The sequence below is a fragment of the Oncorhynchus kisutch genome, unplaced genomic scaffold (assembly GCF_002021735.2).
Source record: "Oncorhynchus kisutch isolate 150728-3 unplaced genomic scaffold, Okis_V2 scaffold930, whole genome shotgun sequence".
Classification (NCBI taxonomy): domain Eukaryota; kingdom Metazoa; phylum Chordata; class Actinopteri; order Salmoniformes; family Salmonidae; genus Oncorhynchus; species Oncorhynchus kisutch.
In genome coordinates this window covers 13,036-28,434 of record NW_022262875.1, presented here as the reverse complement: position 1 = coordinate 28,434, position 15,399 = coordinate 13,036, and the positions used below count along the sequence as shown (strand labels likewise).

General features: G+C 42.3%; 1 protein-coding gene across 2 annotated transcripts; it reads left to right on the top strand.

Annotated features, from left to right (window-relative positions):
* The first annotated feature begins 1,822 nt into the window (after nt 1-1,822).
* On the top strand, nt 1,823-15,365 carry LOC109885119 (uncharacterized). 2 transcript variants are annotated; one of them, XM_031817075.1, is made up of 6 exons: nt 1,827-2,379; nt 5,023-5,346; nt 5,468-5,512; nt 5,899-6,027; nt 8,284-8,333; nt 10,058-15,365. In XM_031817075.1, the coding sequence occupies exons 1-6, from the start codon at nt 2,298-2,300 to the stop codon at nt 10,457-10,459; spliced, it is 1,032 nt and encodes a 343-aa protein (XP_031672935.1). In that variant the 5' UTR covers nt 1,827-2,297; the 3' UTR covers nt 10,460-15,365. The 2 variants fall into 2 exon arrangements, with proteins under 2 accessions (XP_031672936.1, XP_031672935.1); XM_031817076.1 differs by lacking the exon at nt 5,468-5,512 and having other exon boundaries at nt 1,823-2,379; nt 10,058-11,504.
* The last annotated feature ends 34 nt before the right edge of the window (nt 15,366-15,399 follow it).

Sequence of the window (15,399 nt, the reverse complement as noted above, 5' to 3'; positions counted from 1 at the left end):
TTAACTTTAGCCTACTCTGTGTATCACTTTAGCCTACTATAATGCGTATCACTTTAGCCTACTATAATGTGCTTAACTTTAGCCTACTCTAATGTGTATCACTTTAGCCTACTATAATGTGCTTAACTTTAGCCTACTATAATGTGCTTAACTTTAGCCTACTAAAATGTGTATCACTTTAGCCTACTGTAATGTACATTTGTTTCATTCACTGTATAACCAGTCACACATCCTGCATCTATCTGTTCATGATCATAGTGGATTTATAGTAACAGGGCCACCGTGAAGGGGGTCAAAAAGATTTAAGTTCCTCGGTGTACACATCTCAGAGGAACTGAAATGGTCTAACCACACTGACACCTTGGTGAAGAAGGCACGACAGAGACTCTTAAACCCACACGGACACCTTGGTGAAGAAGGCACGACAGAGACTCTTCAACCCACACTGACACCTTGGTAAAGAAGGCACAACAGAGACTCTTCAACCCACATGGACACCTTGGTAAAGAAGGCACAACAGAGACTCTTCAACCCACATGGACACCTTGGTAAAGAAGGCACGACAGAGACTCTTCAACCCACACGGACACCCTGGTGATGAAGAAGGCACGACAGAGACTCTTCAACCCACACTGACACCTTGGTAAAGAAGGCACGACAGAGACTCTTCAACCCACACGGACACCCTGGTGATGAAGAAGGCACGACAGAGACTCTTCAACCCACACTGACAACTTGGTAAAGAAGGCACGACAGAGACTCTTCAACCCACACGGACACCCTGGTGGTGAAGAAGGCACGACAGAGACTCTTCAACCCACACTGACACCTTGGTAAAGAAGGCACAACAGAGACTCTTCAACCCACATGGACACCTTGGTAAAGAAGGCACGACAGAGACTCTTCAACCCACATGGACACCCTGGTGAAGAAGGCACGACAGAGACTCTTCAACCCACACTGACACCTTGGTAAAGAAGGGACGACAGAGACTCTTCAACCCACACTGACACCTTGGTGAAGAAGGCACGACAGAGACTCTTCAACCCACACTGACACCTTGGTGATGAAGGCACAACAGAGACTTTTCAACCCACACGGACACCTTGGTAAAGAAGGCACGACAGAGACTCTTCAACCCACATGGACACCCTGGTGATGAAGGCACAACAGAGACTTTTCAACCCACACGGACACCTTGGTAAAGAAGGCACGACAGAGACTCTTCAACCCACATGGACACCCTGGTGATGAAGGCACAAGAGAGACTTTTCAACCCACACAGACACCTTGGTAAAGAAGCCACAACAGTGACTCTTCAACCCACACGGACACCCTGGTGATGAAAGTATGACAGTGACTCTTCAACCCACACTGACACCGTGGTGAAATCACAACATCGACTCTTCAAACCACACTGACAGGAGGCTGAAGAAATCCTGCCTGTTCCCGAGGGCCCTTACAGTGTTCTACAGGAGCACCATCGAGAGCATACTGTCGGCTAGATCACAGCCTGCAAGGCTCTACAGAAGGTGGTATGCTCAGCCGAACGCACCATTGGGTGTACGCTGCCTGCCCTCCAGGACACCTACAACACCAGGTGTCGTATGTGATAAGAAGACCTTAGCCACCCGAGCCACGTCCTGTTCTCCCTGCTTCCATCACTCAGACGTGGGCAGTATAGGTACAGGTAGCTAGTCAGCTACCTGCTACCCCTGTGTCCCCCCCCAACGGACGTTTACCCTGCCCCCACCCCCCAATGGACATTTATAATTGTTACAGTTGTAAATATGTATATATTATTATTATTATTATTATTATTGTTTCATCCACTTCTCTTTGACCAGCACTGTTGGAGCTCAGAGCTGAAGAATGTCACTGTACCCTGCTATTACATCTGCAACCTTGTGCATGTGACTAATAAACCTAATCTCATCTATAGTGTTCACCACAGCCAACTTTATGTAGATGAGAGAGGATGAAGCACATGGGGAGGGAGAGAAAGAGTGAAAGAGAGAGTAGGTGAAGGAAGTAAAACGGAAGAAATGTTACCACAAACACTTGAGCAGTGACGGAGACACTCTGATGCTGGGCTGTGTTAAGACTGATGTGATAGACATTTAAAATTGAGGAAGAGAGAGTTAGAGAGAGAGAGAGAGAGAGAGAACAGACAGTGTATTTCACTCACTCTTACAAACACACAGAGAGATGATCATCTACCAATGCTGTGGCTGTCTTCCTAAACCACCTCTGGTGTAACCTGTTGATTGTAGAAGGCCGGTGGGCTACAAGTCACCATGGGGCCCCGTGACTGCTTGTCCTGGACCAGCCTACCTCTCAGCATCCTGGCTGTGCTTCTCTTCCACCGGGATGCCAATGGTAAGTTAGACCCAGGGGGAAAAAAACGTTTTGTATGTGATTAAACTACAGTGTATTGTGGTTGGTTCAGTTTCAACACACAGTAAGAGAAGTGTTGCTGGTAAATAAAAGAACAACTCTCTTTGAGTGAATTTTTTTGTAAATATCTGAAATGTCATCCTCACATTCAAGACTTCCAGTTTTTGTCATCCTGGCAAAAAAACACTTAAAAAAAAAATGTGTGTGTGAGAGCTCGATGACAGAAAAAAATATATCCGGTCGTAGAAAAGGAGAAAGGGACTTAAAATAATAGATTAGCGGGGTAGGAAAATTAGTTCAAAGTCATCTTAATTTCCTCCCGATCTTCCTCCCTAAAGATGAATAATTTATGTTGTTCATGTAATTCTCCCTGTTTTCCAGTTGTTGTTGTTGAAACAAATCGCTCTTCTGGCTTCCATTTTGTTTCAGCTGAATAGCAAATACTCCACATTTCACAATGGCATTTTGAATCCATCAACAACATCAATATTTTATAATTACACAGAAATATTATTTCTTACTGATACCCAGCTGGAATAGTTTTTTTTGGGCACATCTCAGTTATACCAATACTAGTGTCATGCATTTTAATCTATATGATTTCAACAACAACAATCATGAGTTAATTTATATTATACTTTTTTTGTGATTTAGCAGACGCTCTTATCCAGAGCTACTAACAGGAGCAATTAGGGATAGGTGCCTTGCTCAAGGACACATCAACAAATTATTTTACCTAGTCAGCTCAGCCTTTTGGTTACTGGCCCAACGCTCTTAGCTGCTAGACTGTAATATTCATATGTGTAAACATACTGAATTATAATTGGATGCATTTTACCGCTGTATCATACTGTGCTATGATTGGTTAAGACCACCCAGTTGGTTAGGTGATGGTCAGTTGATCCTGGTTGGCGATACGTGAACATGCCAGTTGTAGCTAGCTAATAAAGAGCTACGTTAAGAAATATCCTGTAGTACTGCATTTTATTATTTTGTACAAAGTGTGCAAAACAAGACATAGACTACCTGCTGTCCACTGTTATATTAACTTATTATAACTTAATAATTATGAAAATACAGGCCCTATTTTTCCTCAGTAGCTTATTATTAACCACACTGAGTCATACTATATCTGTCAGATCTCTCTGTGTGAACATACCTGTGGTCTCTTTTAAAGCTGTGATATGTCACTTTTTGGGCGACCCAACAAAATTCACATAGAAATGTGAGTTATAGATCTGTCACTCTCATTGAAAGCAAGTCTAATAAGCGATAGATTTGTTCTCTGTGTGGTATTTCTATGCTCCCCATTTTTAAGTTGAGTTTTTAGATTCTTGTACTTTCGGTTTTGTACGCCAGTTTCAAACAGCTGAAAATACAATCTTTTTGGTTGTGGAAAATATATTTCATAGCGGTTAAATGGTACGATAATTCTCTCCACTATACGTCACATTAACTGAAATTAGACAAACTATTCGATTTTTAGCAACCAGGAAATGGTGGAACGATTTCTGCATAGTGGATCTTTATTATAGCCCTACTGTGGTTTTCCTGTGTGGTTGGAAGGTATAATCGAGTTGTGTGCCATTGTGTGGTAGGCCTACAGTAAAGTTGTATATGATGCTATCGTGTTGTCACCTCTACTGTCCTCTCATTGATACTGGGAAGTCTGACACTCCTTGCCACTAATTGACATTCAGAATGTCATTGATGGTCAGTTATACTGAGTTAAATTGAGACCATTTTGGATATACTCAGGTCCTTAGTGACGATTATGAAGTCTGAAAGTCTTTAAGTTCCCCCATGGTATGATGAGGTGGTCCTATTTAGTCTGAGACAGGATGCAGCACTGAATAAGTGCAGGTGGAGTTGATTCTCAGTTCCCTAGAACCTGTAGTCCCATTATTTTATGCTAATTGAGTTCCAACTCTTCACGATGTGAAATGTGTTTTGTCCTTTTTTTTATCTCTGTGTGTGTCTCTCCCTTCTATTAGTCATGAACATGTCACTGTCACTGATACCAAGGGGAAATTCTGATGAACGGGAAAATCTCCTTCACCTGTCTGCAATCTTTAATCACCTCTCATCTTAGTAAAAATCGTATTTACAACCAACTAGGATCCAGCTAAAGAAAGATTGAGGCCTGTCCCTGTAGCCATTGTTGCAATATTAGTATTTTGTGTGTGTGTGTGTGTGTGTGTGTGTGTATGTGTCACCCCCTGACCTTAGAGAGCCGTTTTATTTCTCTATTTGGTTAGGTCAGGGTGTGATGTGGGCATTCTATGTTTTGTTTTCTATGTTTCTTTATTTCTATGTTTTGGCCGGGTTCTCAATCAGGGACAGCTGTCTATCGTTCTCTCTGATTGGGAATCATACTTAGGTAGACCTTTTTCCCTCCTTCAGTGTTGGTAGTTAACTTTCTTTGTGGCACTTAGCCCTTTAAGCTTCACGGTTGTTTCTTGGTTTGTTGGAGACACTTTAAAAATAAAATATACGCTCACCACGCTGTAGTTTGGTCTACTTCCAACGACACCTGTGACAGTATGATTTGATATAGAGGTGATGGGTGATCTTATGGGGACCTATTGGTCAGGCAGTGACTTACTTCAGTTTAATTCTTTGCAGGTCAAGGTTCTGATTGTTTCCCAGAGATTAGAGTGACACGGAACACAGTATGGAGAGCTTCAACTGGGAAACAACTGAAGATGAACTGTTCTGTTTTCTGTTCCAACTCACCACCACCACCATCACTATGGTGTAAGGTTGATGAATCAAACAACTGCAATACTGTCAACACAACAACTCTCATTCAAAAACAGTTGACAAATTTGACAAACACTACATGGATCTCATTTCTGACTTTCAAAAACATATCCAGAGGTGATGCTGGTCTATACAGGTGTAAATTACACACGGCTGTGGGTCATTCTATCAATGTTATCGTCTCAGGTGAGCAATCTATTAATACATTTTCTCAGTTTGAAATGTTTAACCAGTCAAACATTTAGTTATTTTTCCCATTCATAGAAGCAAACACCCTGTGATGGGTGTCAATTGTTATGTATTTCAGAGAGAATTGAAGACACCACAGATTTATATCAGAACAATGAAACAAGTAAGAGGAGATTTTGACTTCATAGCTTAGCATGCATTGCACACTGAACAGACAGGTGCTGCAGTATGAATGTACATCAAGGCACACCACAACACAATGCTATGTCACACCTAGCTCTGAAACACTGTGGTAACCAATAACACCCAAACAGCCAGTTAAAACTAGTAACCTAGTATCCATGTTGAGTCAAACCTCTTCAGGAGCATCATTTTGATTTAAAATATGTGTGTGTCTGCATGTGTGTAATTAGGCAGAATTATTTTGCTGTTAAACTAATTTCCTGTATTTGTATATTTTTTGGCCTATAGCTTTTATAAATTCAAATGTGGGGTGGGGGGACATTTCCTCCTTGTTCATAGTGGAAATCAGGCCTCTTTTTCTTATAGACAGTACAGTGAGTCAGAGTGACAGCTTCCTGGAGTGGGTGTGGCCTTATGTTTACTCCTCGGCTGGGATTATGGTGTTTGTCATCGTGGTGATAACCACATCCATGCTCTCAATGCATGGTTGTAAAGGTAAGATGCTCACGATTTCCTTAGTATATTAATACAGACTAATGATCATCCAAATGCAGATGCTCTGAAAGAGCTGTAAAACCTGGACCCATACTAATCAGCTGGGCTAGACAATCTAGACCCTCTCTTTCTAAAATTACCCGCTGCCATTGTTGCAACCCCTATTACCAGTCTGTTCAACCTCTCTTTCGTATCGTCTGAGATCCCTAAAGATTGGAAAGCTGCCATGGTCATCCCCCTCTTCAAAGGGGGTGACACTCTAGACACAAACTGTTATAGACCTATATCCATCCTGCCCTGCTTTTCTAAAGTCTTCGAAAGCCAAGCTAATTAACAGATCACTGACCATTACGAATCCCACCATACCTTCTCCGCTGTGCAATCCGGTTTCCGAGCTGGTCACGGGTGCACCTCAGCCACGCTCAAGGTACTAAACGATATCATAACTGCCATCGATAAAAGACAGTACTGTGCAGCCGTCTTCATCGTCCTGGCCAAGGCTTTCGACTCTGTCAATCACCATATTCTTATCGGCAGACTCAACAGCCTTGGTTTCTCAAATGACTGCTTCGCCTGGTTCACCAACTACTTCGCAGACAGAGTTCAGTGTGCCAAGTCAGAGGGCCTGTTTTCCGGACCTCTGGCAGTCTCTATGGGGGTACCACAGGGTTCAATTCTCGGGCCGACTCTCTTCTCTGTATATATGAACAACGTCACTCTTGCTTCTGGTGATTCCCTGATTCACCTCTACGCAGACGACACCATTCTGTATACATCTGGCCCTTCTTTGGACACTGTGTTAGCACTGTGTTAGCAGTAACCTCCAAACGAGCTTCAATGCCATAGAACTCTCCTTCCGTGGCCTCCAATTGCTCTTAAACGCCAGTAAAACTAAATGCGTGCTTTTCAACCGTTCGCTGCCTGCACCCGCCTGCCCGGCTAGCATCACTACTCTGGACGGTTCTGACTTAGAATATGTGGACAACTACAAATACCTAGGTGTCTGACTAGACGGTAAAGTCTCCTTCCAGACTCATATTAAACATCTCCAATCCAAAATCGAATCTAGAATCGGCTTCCTATTTCGCAACAAACATACTCTCGTAAAACTGACTATCCTACCGAACCTCGACTTCGGGGATGTAATTTACAAAATAGCTTCCAATACTCTACTCAGCAAACTGTATGCAGTCTATCACAGTGCCATCCGTTTTGCTACCAAAGCCCCTTATACCACCCACCACTGCGACCTGTATGCTGTAGTCGGCTGGCCCTCGATACATATTCATCGCCAGACCCACTGGCTCCAGGTCATCTACAAGTCTATGCTAGGTAAAGCTCCGCCTTAGCTCAGCTCACTGGTCATGATAACAACACCCACCCGTAGCACGTGCTCCAGTAGGTATATCTCACTGGTCATCCCCAAAGCCAACACCTCCTTTGGCCGCCTTTCCTTCCAGTTCTCTGCTGCCAGTGACTGGAACGAATTGCAAAAATCGCTGGCGACCGGAGTATGGGCGAATGGGTGTGTCAAAAGGGAAGTAGTGGGTATGTGAAAAGGAATGGGTGTGTCAAAGGGGAAGTAGTAGGTGTGTGGAAAGGAATGGGTGTGTCAAAAGGGAATTAGTAGGTGTGTGGAAAGGAATGGGTGTGTCAAAAGGGAAGTAGTACATTAATACAGACTAATGATGGCCATAGCACATTAATACAGACTGATGATGACCATAGCACATTAATACAGACTAATGATGGCCATAGCACATTAATACAGACTAATGATGGCCATAGCACATTAATATAGCCTAATGATGACCATAGTACATTAATACAGACTGATGATGACCATAGTACATTAATACAGACTGATGATGACCATAGTACATTAATACAGACTGATGATGACCATAGTACATTAATACAGACTGATGATGATCATAGCACATTAATACAGACTGATGATGATCATAGCACATTAATACAGACTGATGATGACCATAGCACATTAATACAGACTAATGATGACCATAGCACATTAATACAGACTAATGATGACCATAGCACATTAATACAGACTAATGATGACCATAGCACATTAATACAGACTAATGATGACCATAGCACATTAATACAGACTAATGATGACCATAGCACATTAATACAGACTAATGATGGCCATAGCACATTAATACAGACATTTATTTCTGGGACATGACTTTTCATTTCAATGTTTTGTTCATGATTCCCTTGAAATTGCAGGTGCCTGTCCGGCCAGGAAGTCAAGGAAAGAGGACCAAACGGAGAACCAGGTCAAACAGATATACACTACACATCTTCCTTTCATTTAGTCCTGTATTAGTACTATTAGTACAGATTCTGGATGGTCTTTAATGTGTTTACAGTATGGAACATGGTGGAGTCTTTTGGTGCGCTCCTTGTCTGTCAGTCCCAGGTGTTGTGTCTCTGACTGATTCAATTATATGACAGGCTATTTTATCAAATCGATTACCTAACGTTTGATTACGTGATTGAATTAAACCATGCAACAATTAACTCGTTAATAACCTGGGGCACCACGGAAGAGTGTTTATAGAGTTGCTCTTTTCCGAATAAACTCTTAAAGATCTGAAGATATTTTATAATCAATAGCAGTCAATTATTAATCATCACCTTATTTAGTCTCATCTGAATGTCGTAAAATTCTTGGTTATCTGCACAAATCCTGGCTAACAAGTTGAATCAGCAATGCAAAATTTGGCTTAATTATTTATTTACTAAATACCTAAATAATCACACAGAATTACATATACACAGGATAGATCATACATTGATTACTAATCATGTCATAAAAGCAAAAGTCCCTAGCGGATGAAACCGGTATGACGGCTGGTTACCCAAAGAAAGGGGGTTGGGTTTGAATGAAAGAGCGGGATAACTGAGGGACAAAGGGGATTGGGTCTCTATCGGACCTTGAGAAGCTATACTACCGTAAATATAGAATCTTATGCATTCTAATAATCATCCATTCGGAAATTGAAAATGCAAGATATATATTTACACTGAGCTGCGCTTCGATAGATGGTTTGAAGATGGAAGACCGGTTTGCCCAGCAGATATCGTCATTGTCCTTTGAAGAATCGTTCTGGTCGTAGTGTTGTAGAACAGATACGTTGAAGTAGCCTGTCGTTCTCAGGAGATTGTCTGTCCTTTCCTAGGCCGCGTACGTTTACAGCTGCAGCTGATAAGTTGACGTACAGAATTTCTCACTTATTCTATAGTGAATAGGAGTTCAAAGTTCATACCAAGTTGCCATAATCAGCTCGTGCTGTATTCTGGCGGGTCTAGTCGAAATTCCTCCTTGCAGCGTGGTGGTCGTCACCTCCACATGATCTTGTCATGTAAATTTCGTTATGTAGAGTGAATATTCAGCCATTCGCAACCACAGCTCACACTGGGGTTTGCTTAGTCTGACATGAATTAGGTCACGGGGGCTTTATACTGGTGTGTTTCATCCCGCTCCAACCAATGTCTGTTCACTTGGGCGTGGCCACTGAGTGAGAATAAAATGACTTGAAAACAATTCTCTCATTTAGAAGGCTAAAATTACATTTAATATTCTCACACAGTTCCATATTTAAACATTTAAATTGCACAACAATTCCATGTGAATCTAATGTCTAGACTAGAATGTGTAGACTTTCAAGATACAATTTATGTTGTCCTGTCATCAGTAATAATGTCCCAGACAACAACTGATCTGACATCATGGTCTTTAAGTACTTTCAACTGGTTGGATTACAGAAATATTGTTAAATTCCCCAACCTTTTGATGTTACCATACTCTCTCTATGTTAACAAAGAGCTTTCCAAGAGTCCATTCTGTAGAGGGGAGAGAAAAGGGGGAAAGGTATTTATGAGTGGGTCATAAACCTCACCCAACAGGGCAACGTCATGACACAGATGTGGCCCACTATAATCAAGGGTGCGGGTTGCAAATACACAGAGTATTAAAGTAGCTTACTTGTTGTTGCAGTATATGGCTATACCAATGACCCAGCAAGCATTCCCACGACCCAACCCACAATCCCACCACAGAGGAAGCATCCGATCCCACCAATCCCAGGACCGGCTCCAAGCCCAGCCCCGGCCCCAAGCCCAGGCACAAGCCCAGCCCACCCCACCGCCGGACTGTATCTATGACAACGCACCTGCCAGGGGCCCACGTCGCACTCATCCGGCACCCGGCCAAGCTGCAGCCAATCAGCTAGCTGTCCCGGTGGACACGGACAATACCTATAGCAACGGGAAGGAGAAAGAGGAAGAGAGCGATATCATGTACGCAGCGCTAAACCATCAGGTAAAGCCTCGAGCCGCTGCACGCCCTGCACAGCCTCAGGTAGAGGGCTCAGAGTACGCAGCCATACGAGTGTCCTGAGCCCTGGAACCAGGAAGTAAAACTCCTCTTCCCATAGGGTCACAGTCCTACTGGTCTTTGTTTCTCCCTGATTACGAGAAGGGGGTCACTGGGTCCCAAAATGGCGACCGGAGTATGGGCGAATGGGTGTGTCAAAAGGGAAGTAGTGGGTATGTGAAAAGGAATGGGTGTGTCAAAGGGGAAGTAGTAGGTGTGTGGAAAGGAATGGGTGTGTCAAAAGGGAAGTAGTAGGTGTGTGGAAAGGAATGGGTGTGTCAAAAGGGAAGTAGTAGGTGTGTGGAAAGGAATGGGTGTGTCAAAAGGGAAGTAGTAGGTGTGTGGAAAGGAATGGGTGTGTCAAAAGGGAAGTAGTAGGTGTGTGGAAAGGAATGGGTGTGTCAAAAGGGAAGTAGTAGGTGTGTGGAAAGAAATGGGTGTGTCAAATCGTCTGCTATAGGTTAGACGGTTTTGATTGAGCTGGATTTTTTTCTCTTCCGTTTCTTGCCACTCAACCAGACTGTGACACACAACTAGGTGCTATCATCAACCAAAAAGGGTTATTTGTCTGTCCTCATAAGAGAACCCTTTGAAGAACCCCCTTTGGTTCCAGGTAGAACCCTTCTGGGTTCCATGAAGAACCCTTTCCACAGAGGGGTCTGCATGGAATCCAAAAGAGCTCTACCTAGAACCAAAAAGGGTACTCCTATGGGGACAGCCGTAAAACCCTTTTGGAACCCTTTCTTTCTATGAGTGTACCTCACATTGAGCTACCATACTGCGAGAGATGGGACATCTATTTTTAAGCCAGAGGATGAGTCTGAGTGTTAGAATTACATGAATAATTGTAAATTTTCCGGTTTAAAACTGAAGATTGTTTATTGGGGCGGCAGCTAGCCTTGCGTTGGGTCAGTATCTGAAAGGTTGCTAGATCAAATCCCAGAGCTGACAAGGTCAAAATCTGTTGTTCTGCCCCTGAACAAGGCAGTTAACCCACTGTTCCTAGGCCATCATTGTAAATAAGAATGCGTTCTTAACTGACTTGCCTAGTTAAATAAATATTAAATAAAACAGTATTGATGATGGGTGTACTGTTGCTTTATGGGTTGTACGCATGTTCCTACTGTGACTGTCACCCTGATATATTACTGTGACTGTCACCCTGATATATTACTGTGACTGCCACCCTGATATATTCCTGTGACTGCCACCCTGATATATTACTGTGACTGTCAACCTGATATATTACTGTGACTGTCACACTGATATATTACTGTGACTGTCAACCTGATATATTACTGTGACTGTCACTCTGATTTATTACTGTGACTGTCACCCTGATATATTACTGTGACTGTCACACTGATTTATTACTGTGACTGCCACCCTGATATATTACTGTGACTGTCACCCTCATACTACTGTGACTGTCACTCTGATATATTACTGTGACTGCCACCCTGATATATTACTGTGACTGTCACCCTCATATTACTGTGACTGTCACCCTGATATATTACTGTGACTGTCACCCTGATATTGACTAGGTAGCTACTTCCCACACCGTTGCTGGACAGTAGTGCCTGTCATACGAGAGCGAACGGTACTGGGTCCTGTGTTCTTGTTTTTCATGCGTGCCCTCTCCATTGAGTAGTAGACTGTATGTACTGTATGTATCAAGATGGTTATCAATATTAGTTACTTCTTGTGTCTTTTAAATAAAATAATTTGAGAGAAAACATTGCCACGTTAGCTGCCGCCTGCAACATGACCACGATACCAGTGGCAATCGGTGCCATTTAAGATTCTTATTATTTTAACCTTTATTTAACCTGGCAAGTCAGTTAAGAACAAATTCTTATTTACAATGATGGCCTGCACCGGCCAAAACCGGACGACGCTGGGCCTATTGTGCACCTCCCTATGGGACTCCCAATCACCTCCAGTTGTGATACAGCCTGGAATTGAACCAGGGTGTCTGTGGTGACGCCTCAAGCATGGAGATGCAGCGCCTTAGACCGCTGCGCCACTCGGGAGCCCCGATGAGGGATGAGCATGGCCTTATTTCTGTTACAGCTTATTGGATGACTGTCATTCATATTCCATTCACCCAGTTCAATGTAACATCGATAGGTTTAGGCTACTACATGATAGTCAAATCTTCCCTATACTCATCATGAGGTTTCCTCAACCTAGACTATGAATGAAAGCTACACCATGGTGCTGTTTAGGCTACTGTAGACCAACACTGCAAAACAGTGTGTTTTAATCAATTATTTGGTGACTTGAATACATTTAGTCTAGTTTTATCTAAAAAGGCTTACTTCTTAATATTTTGCTATTAAAATGTTTATGAAATTCACTGAGGAAGATGTTCCTCCCCTTCCTCCTCTGAGGAGCCTCCACTGCATGATACCCAGTAGGAAGGACTTCGGCAGGCATGTCGATACAACCCCGGTGCACTGGTCCGGCTTATCGACTCTTCTTGTAGCCCAATCAGCCACGTAAAACGGTATTCAGTAGCAACAAATCTGCCCAATTAGCTAATAATCCATACACCCACTCTCTCATACTTTGGTCGCCATATTGGGCTGCAGATACCCCTTCGTGGTATTACAGAAATAGATCAGCTGGCTGCATCGAACTTTGAACTTCCACCAATGATAATGTCAGTTTTAACTATGGCCTTTTGGGTACAACTTTCTTACAGAGGTTGATTTTTGAGGCCTACATGAAATATTCCACTGCACTGTAATTAGGTGGAAATCAGTTGACTGTGAATGTAACTGTGATTGATTGTTTTGTTTAATGCAGTTTTCTGTGATTTGCGTGTTTCCTATTTAAACAAATAATCAGATTTGATTTACTATAATATAATTTTCACTGCAATATTACTCTTCTCCATTCCTTACTGTAATCAACCAGTTTCAGTGAAATCACTGTGTGTTGACAATCCCCTGGCCTTGGGTTTAGTTGAGGTGTTACTGTCGTTGTGCAGGGTGTTTTGCAGTTTACCTCTTGTGCTGGGATGTGATTAGGAGGTTTCCTGTGCTACACAAACCAAAACCCCCACATGCTGCAGCACACGGTTACATATCCTGTGATGCAGTGAGAAGCTTTCTGTGTGTGTGTGTGTGTGTGTGTGTGTGTGTGTGTTCATGCCTGATCTACTGTTCCTGTATGTGTGTGTGCATGTGTTATCCCAGCTAGCACATAATGTTCTGAGAACCATATATTTCTTAGACCTTGGTGAGAGTATGTTTGTCCTATGATTATTTTGCACACAGCCTTCCCACAATGTTCTGGGAATGGTGCAGGATACCCAGCTAGCACATAATGTTCTAAGAACCATTCTTCAGCATGTTTTCTGCAGGTTTTCTCATGTTTCTATTTAAAAGAAAAATCCACCCAAAACCATTACTATAATTTACAATGTTGCATAACACTAATATGTGAGAACAATATTGTGATTTTTTATTTTATTTTGTCATTGTAATAAGGTTGGTAGCAACGTGAAAATCATTGTGGAAATCTGTTGCAGCTCAAGACGACTAAAAAACCCACAATGCAATGCTCTCTCTATGGGCTTGCTGGCCAGTAGCTAGCTAGCAAACGTAGCTACACACAATACTACCAAAGTCAATATCAGCATGTGAAGAAGGTAGTTAGCTTTATAATTGCCTAAACAAAATGCAATATCAATTTAGGAGTCTACAATCTCACCATGTTTAACCTGCAGATTGATATGCCTCACAGAGTGGAGTCTGACATTCAAAACGACACCATGCAATGCACCCTGGACTGAAGAGGCAGACAAATAGGAGAAATGTGTTAGACCCTCTGTTAAATTACACATTTCTCAAGGCAGGAATATCGCGAAAATATGATCAATGGCTCATTGGAGAGAAGACATCGGCCAGTATTAGAATCTGACATGTATGACAGATGTTTTAACGATCTAAAAGTCATATTCCTATTAACTTCCAGAGACCCTTTAACACAATGCTACATCATACTGGCCGAAGTTCTGCCTGCTTGAACCGCAATAACTCAGATACACATGAAATGACCCAGGGAATCGATATAGCATCACTCAGAGATACACAAAAACAACATTCAAAATGGGTGAATCTTTACTTTAAAGTCATGTTCTCAGAACATGAAGAAAACGTTCCATAAAAAGCACAAGCAAACATTAGTTACATTCTAAGAATGTTATTTAAAAACATACATTCCATTCTCAACATCAACAAAACTCTCTCTGTACTCTATCTTGTTAAGTGTGTTCAGGTGTGTTGACCGTGATGGGTGCTTGTTTCCTCTTGAAATGGGGTTTGTTTGAATAGACCAAAATGAACGGTTTTGTGAACGCTAGCTCCATCTTGGTGGCACAGTGGACTAATTCCAAAACATTCAGGGAACCATAGTAAACGTTCTCAGAACCTCCCTGCAAGCTAAAAATGAACATTCCCAGAAAGTTTTCTGTTTTACTGGTCAGGAAATGTATGGCTTCCTTCGCAGAAGAAATGGGAAACCAAAAATGTACGTTGCCCCGACTTCCAAGTAACCACATTTAGTAGATGTGAGGGTTTATATGCTTGCATGAGTGTGTGCTTTACTATATGTGATTGTGATCTCCTAACCATCACAAAGATGCAGGGCCTTGAACAGGAAACACAGGGCTGACCACAGTGTCGTGAAGAACACCCGACATGGTGGGATTGAGTCTGTGATGTTTTACAGTACAGCTCATGTGTCAAACTCATTCCACGGAGGGCCGAGTGTCTGCGGGTTTTGGTTCCTCCATTCTACTTCACTGTAAAAATAGAAACACTGTGCATGATTGTGTAACAAAACCATGGAAAATAGTGCAGCTAAACTGAGCTCTGGTGTTTGGAAGGTGTTTGAATGTAAACCCAATGAAAGTGTTTTAATACGCAGAGTGTGTTTTAAAACAGAAATGA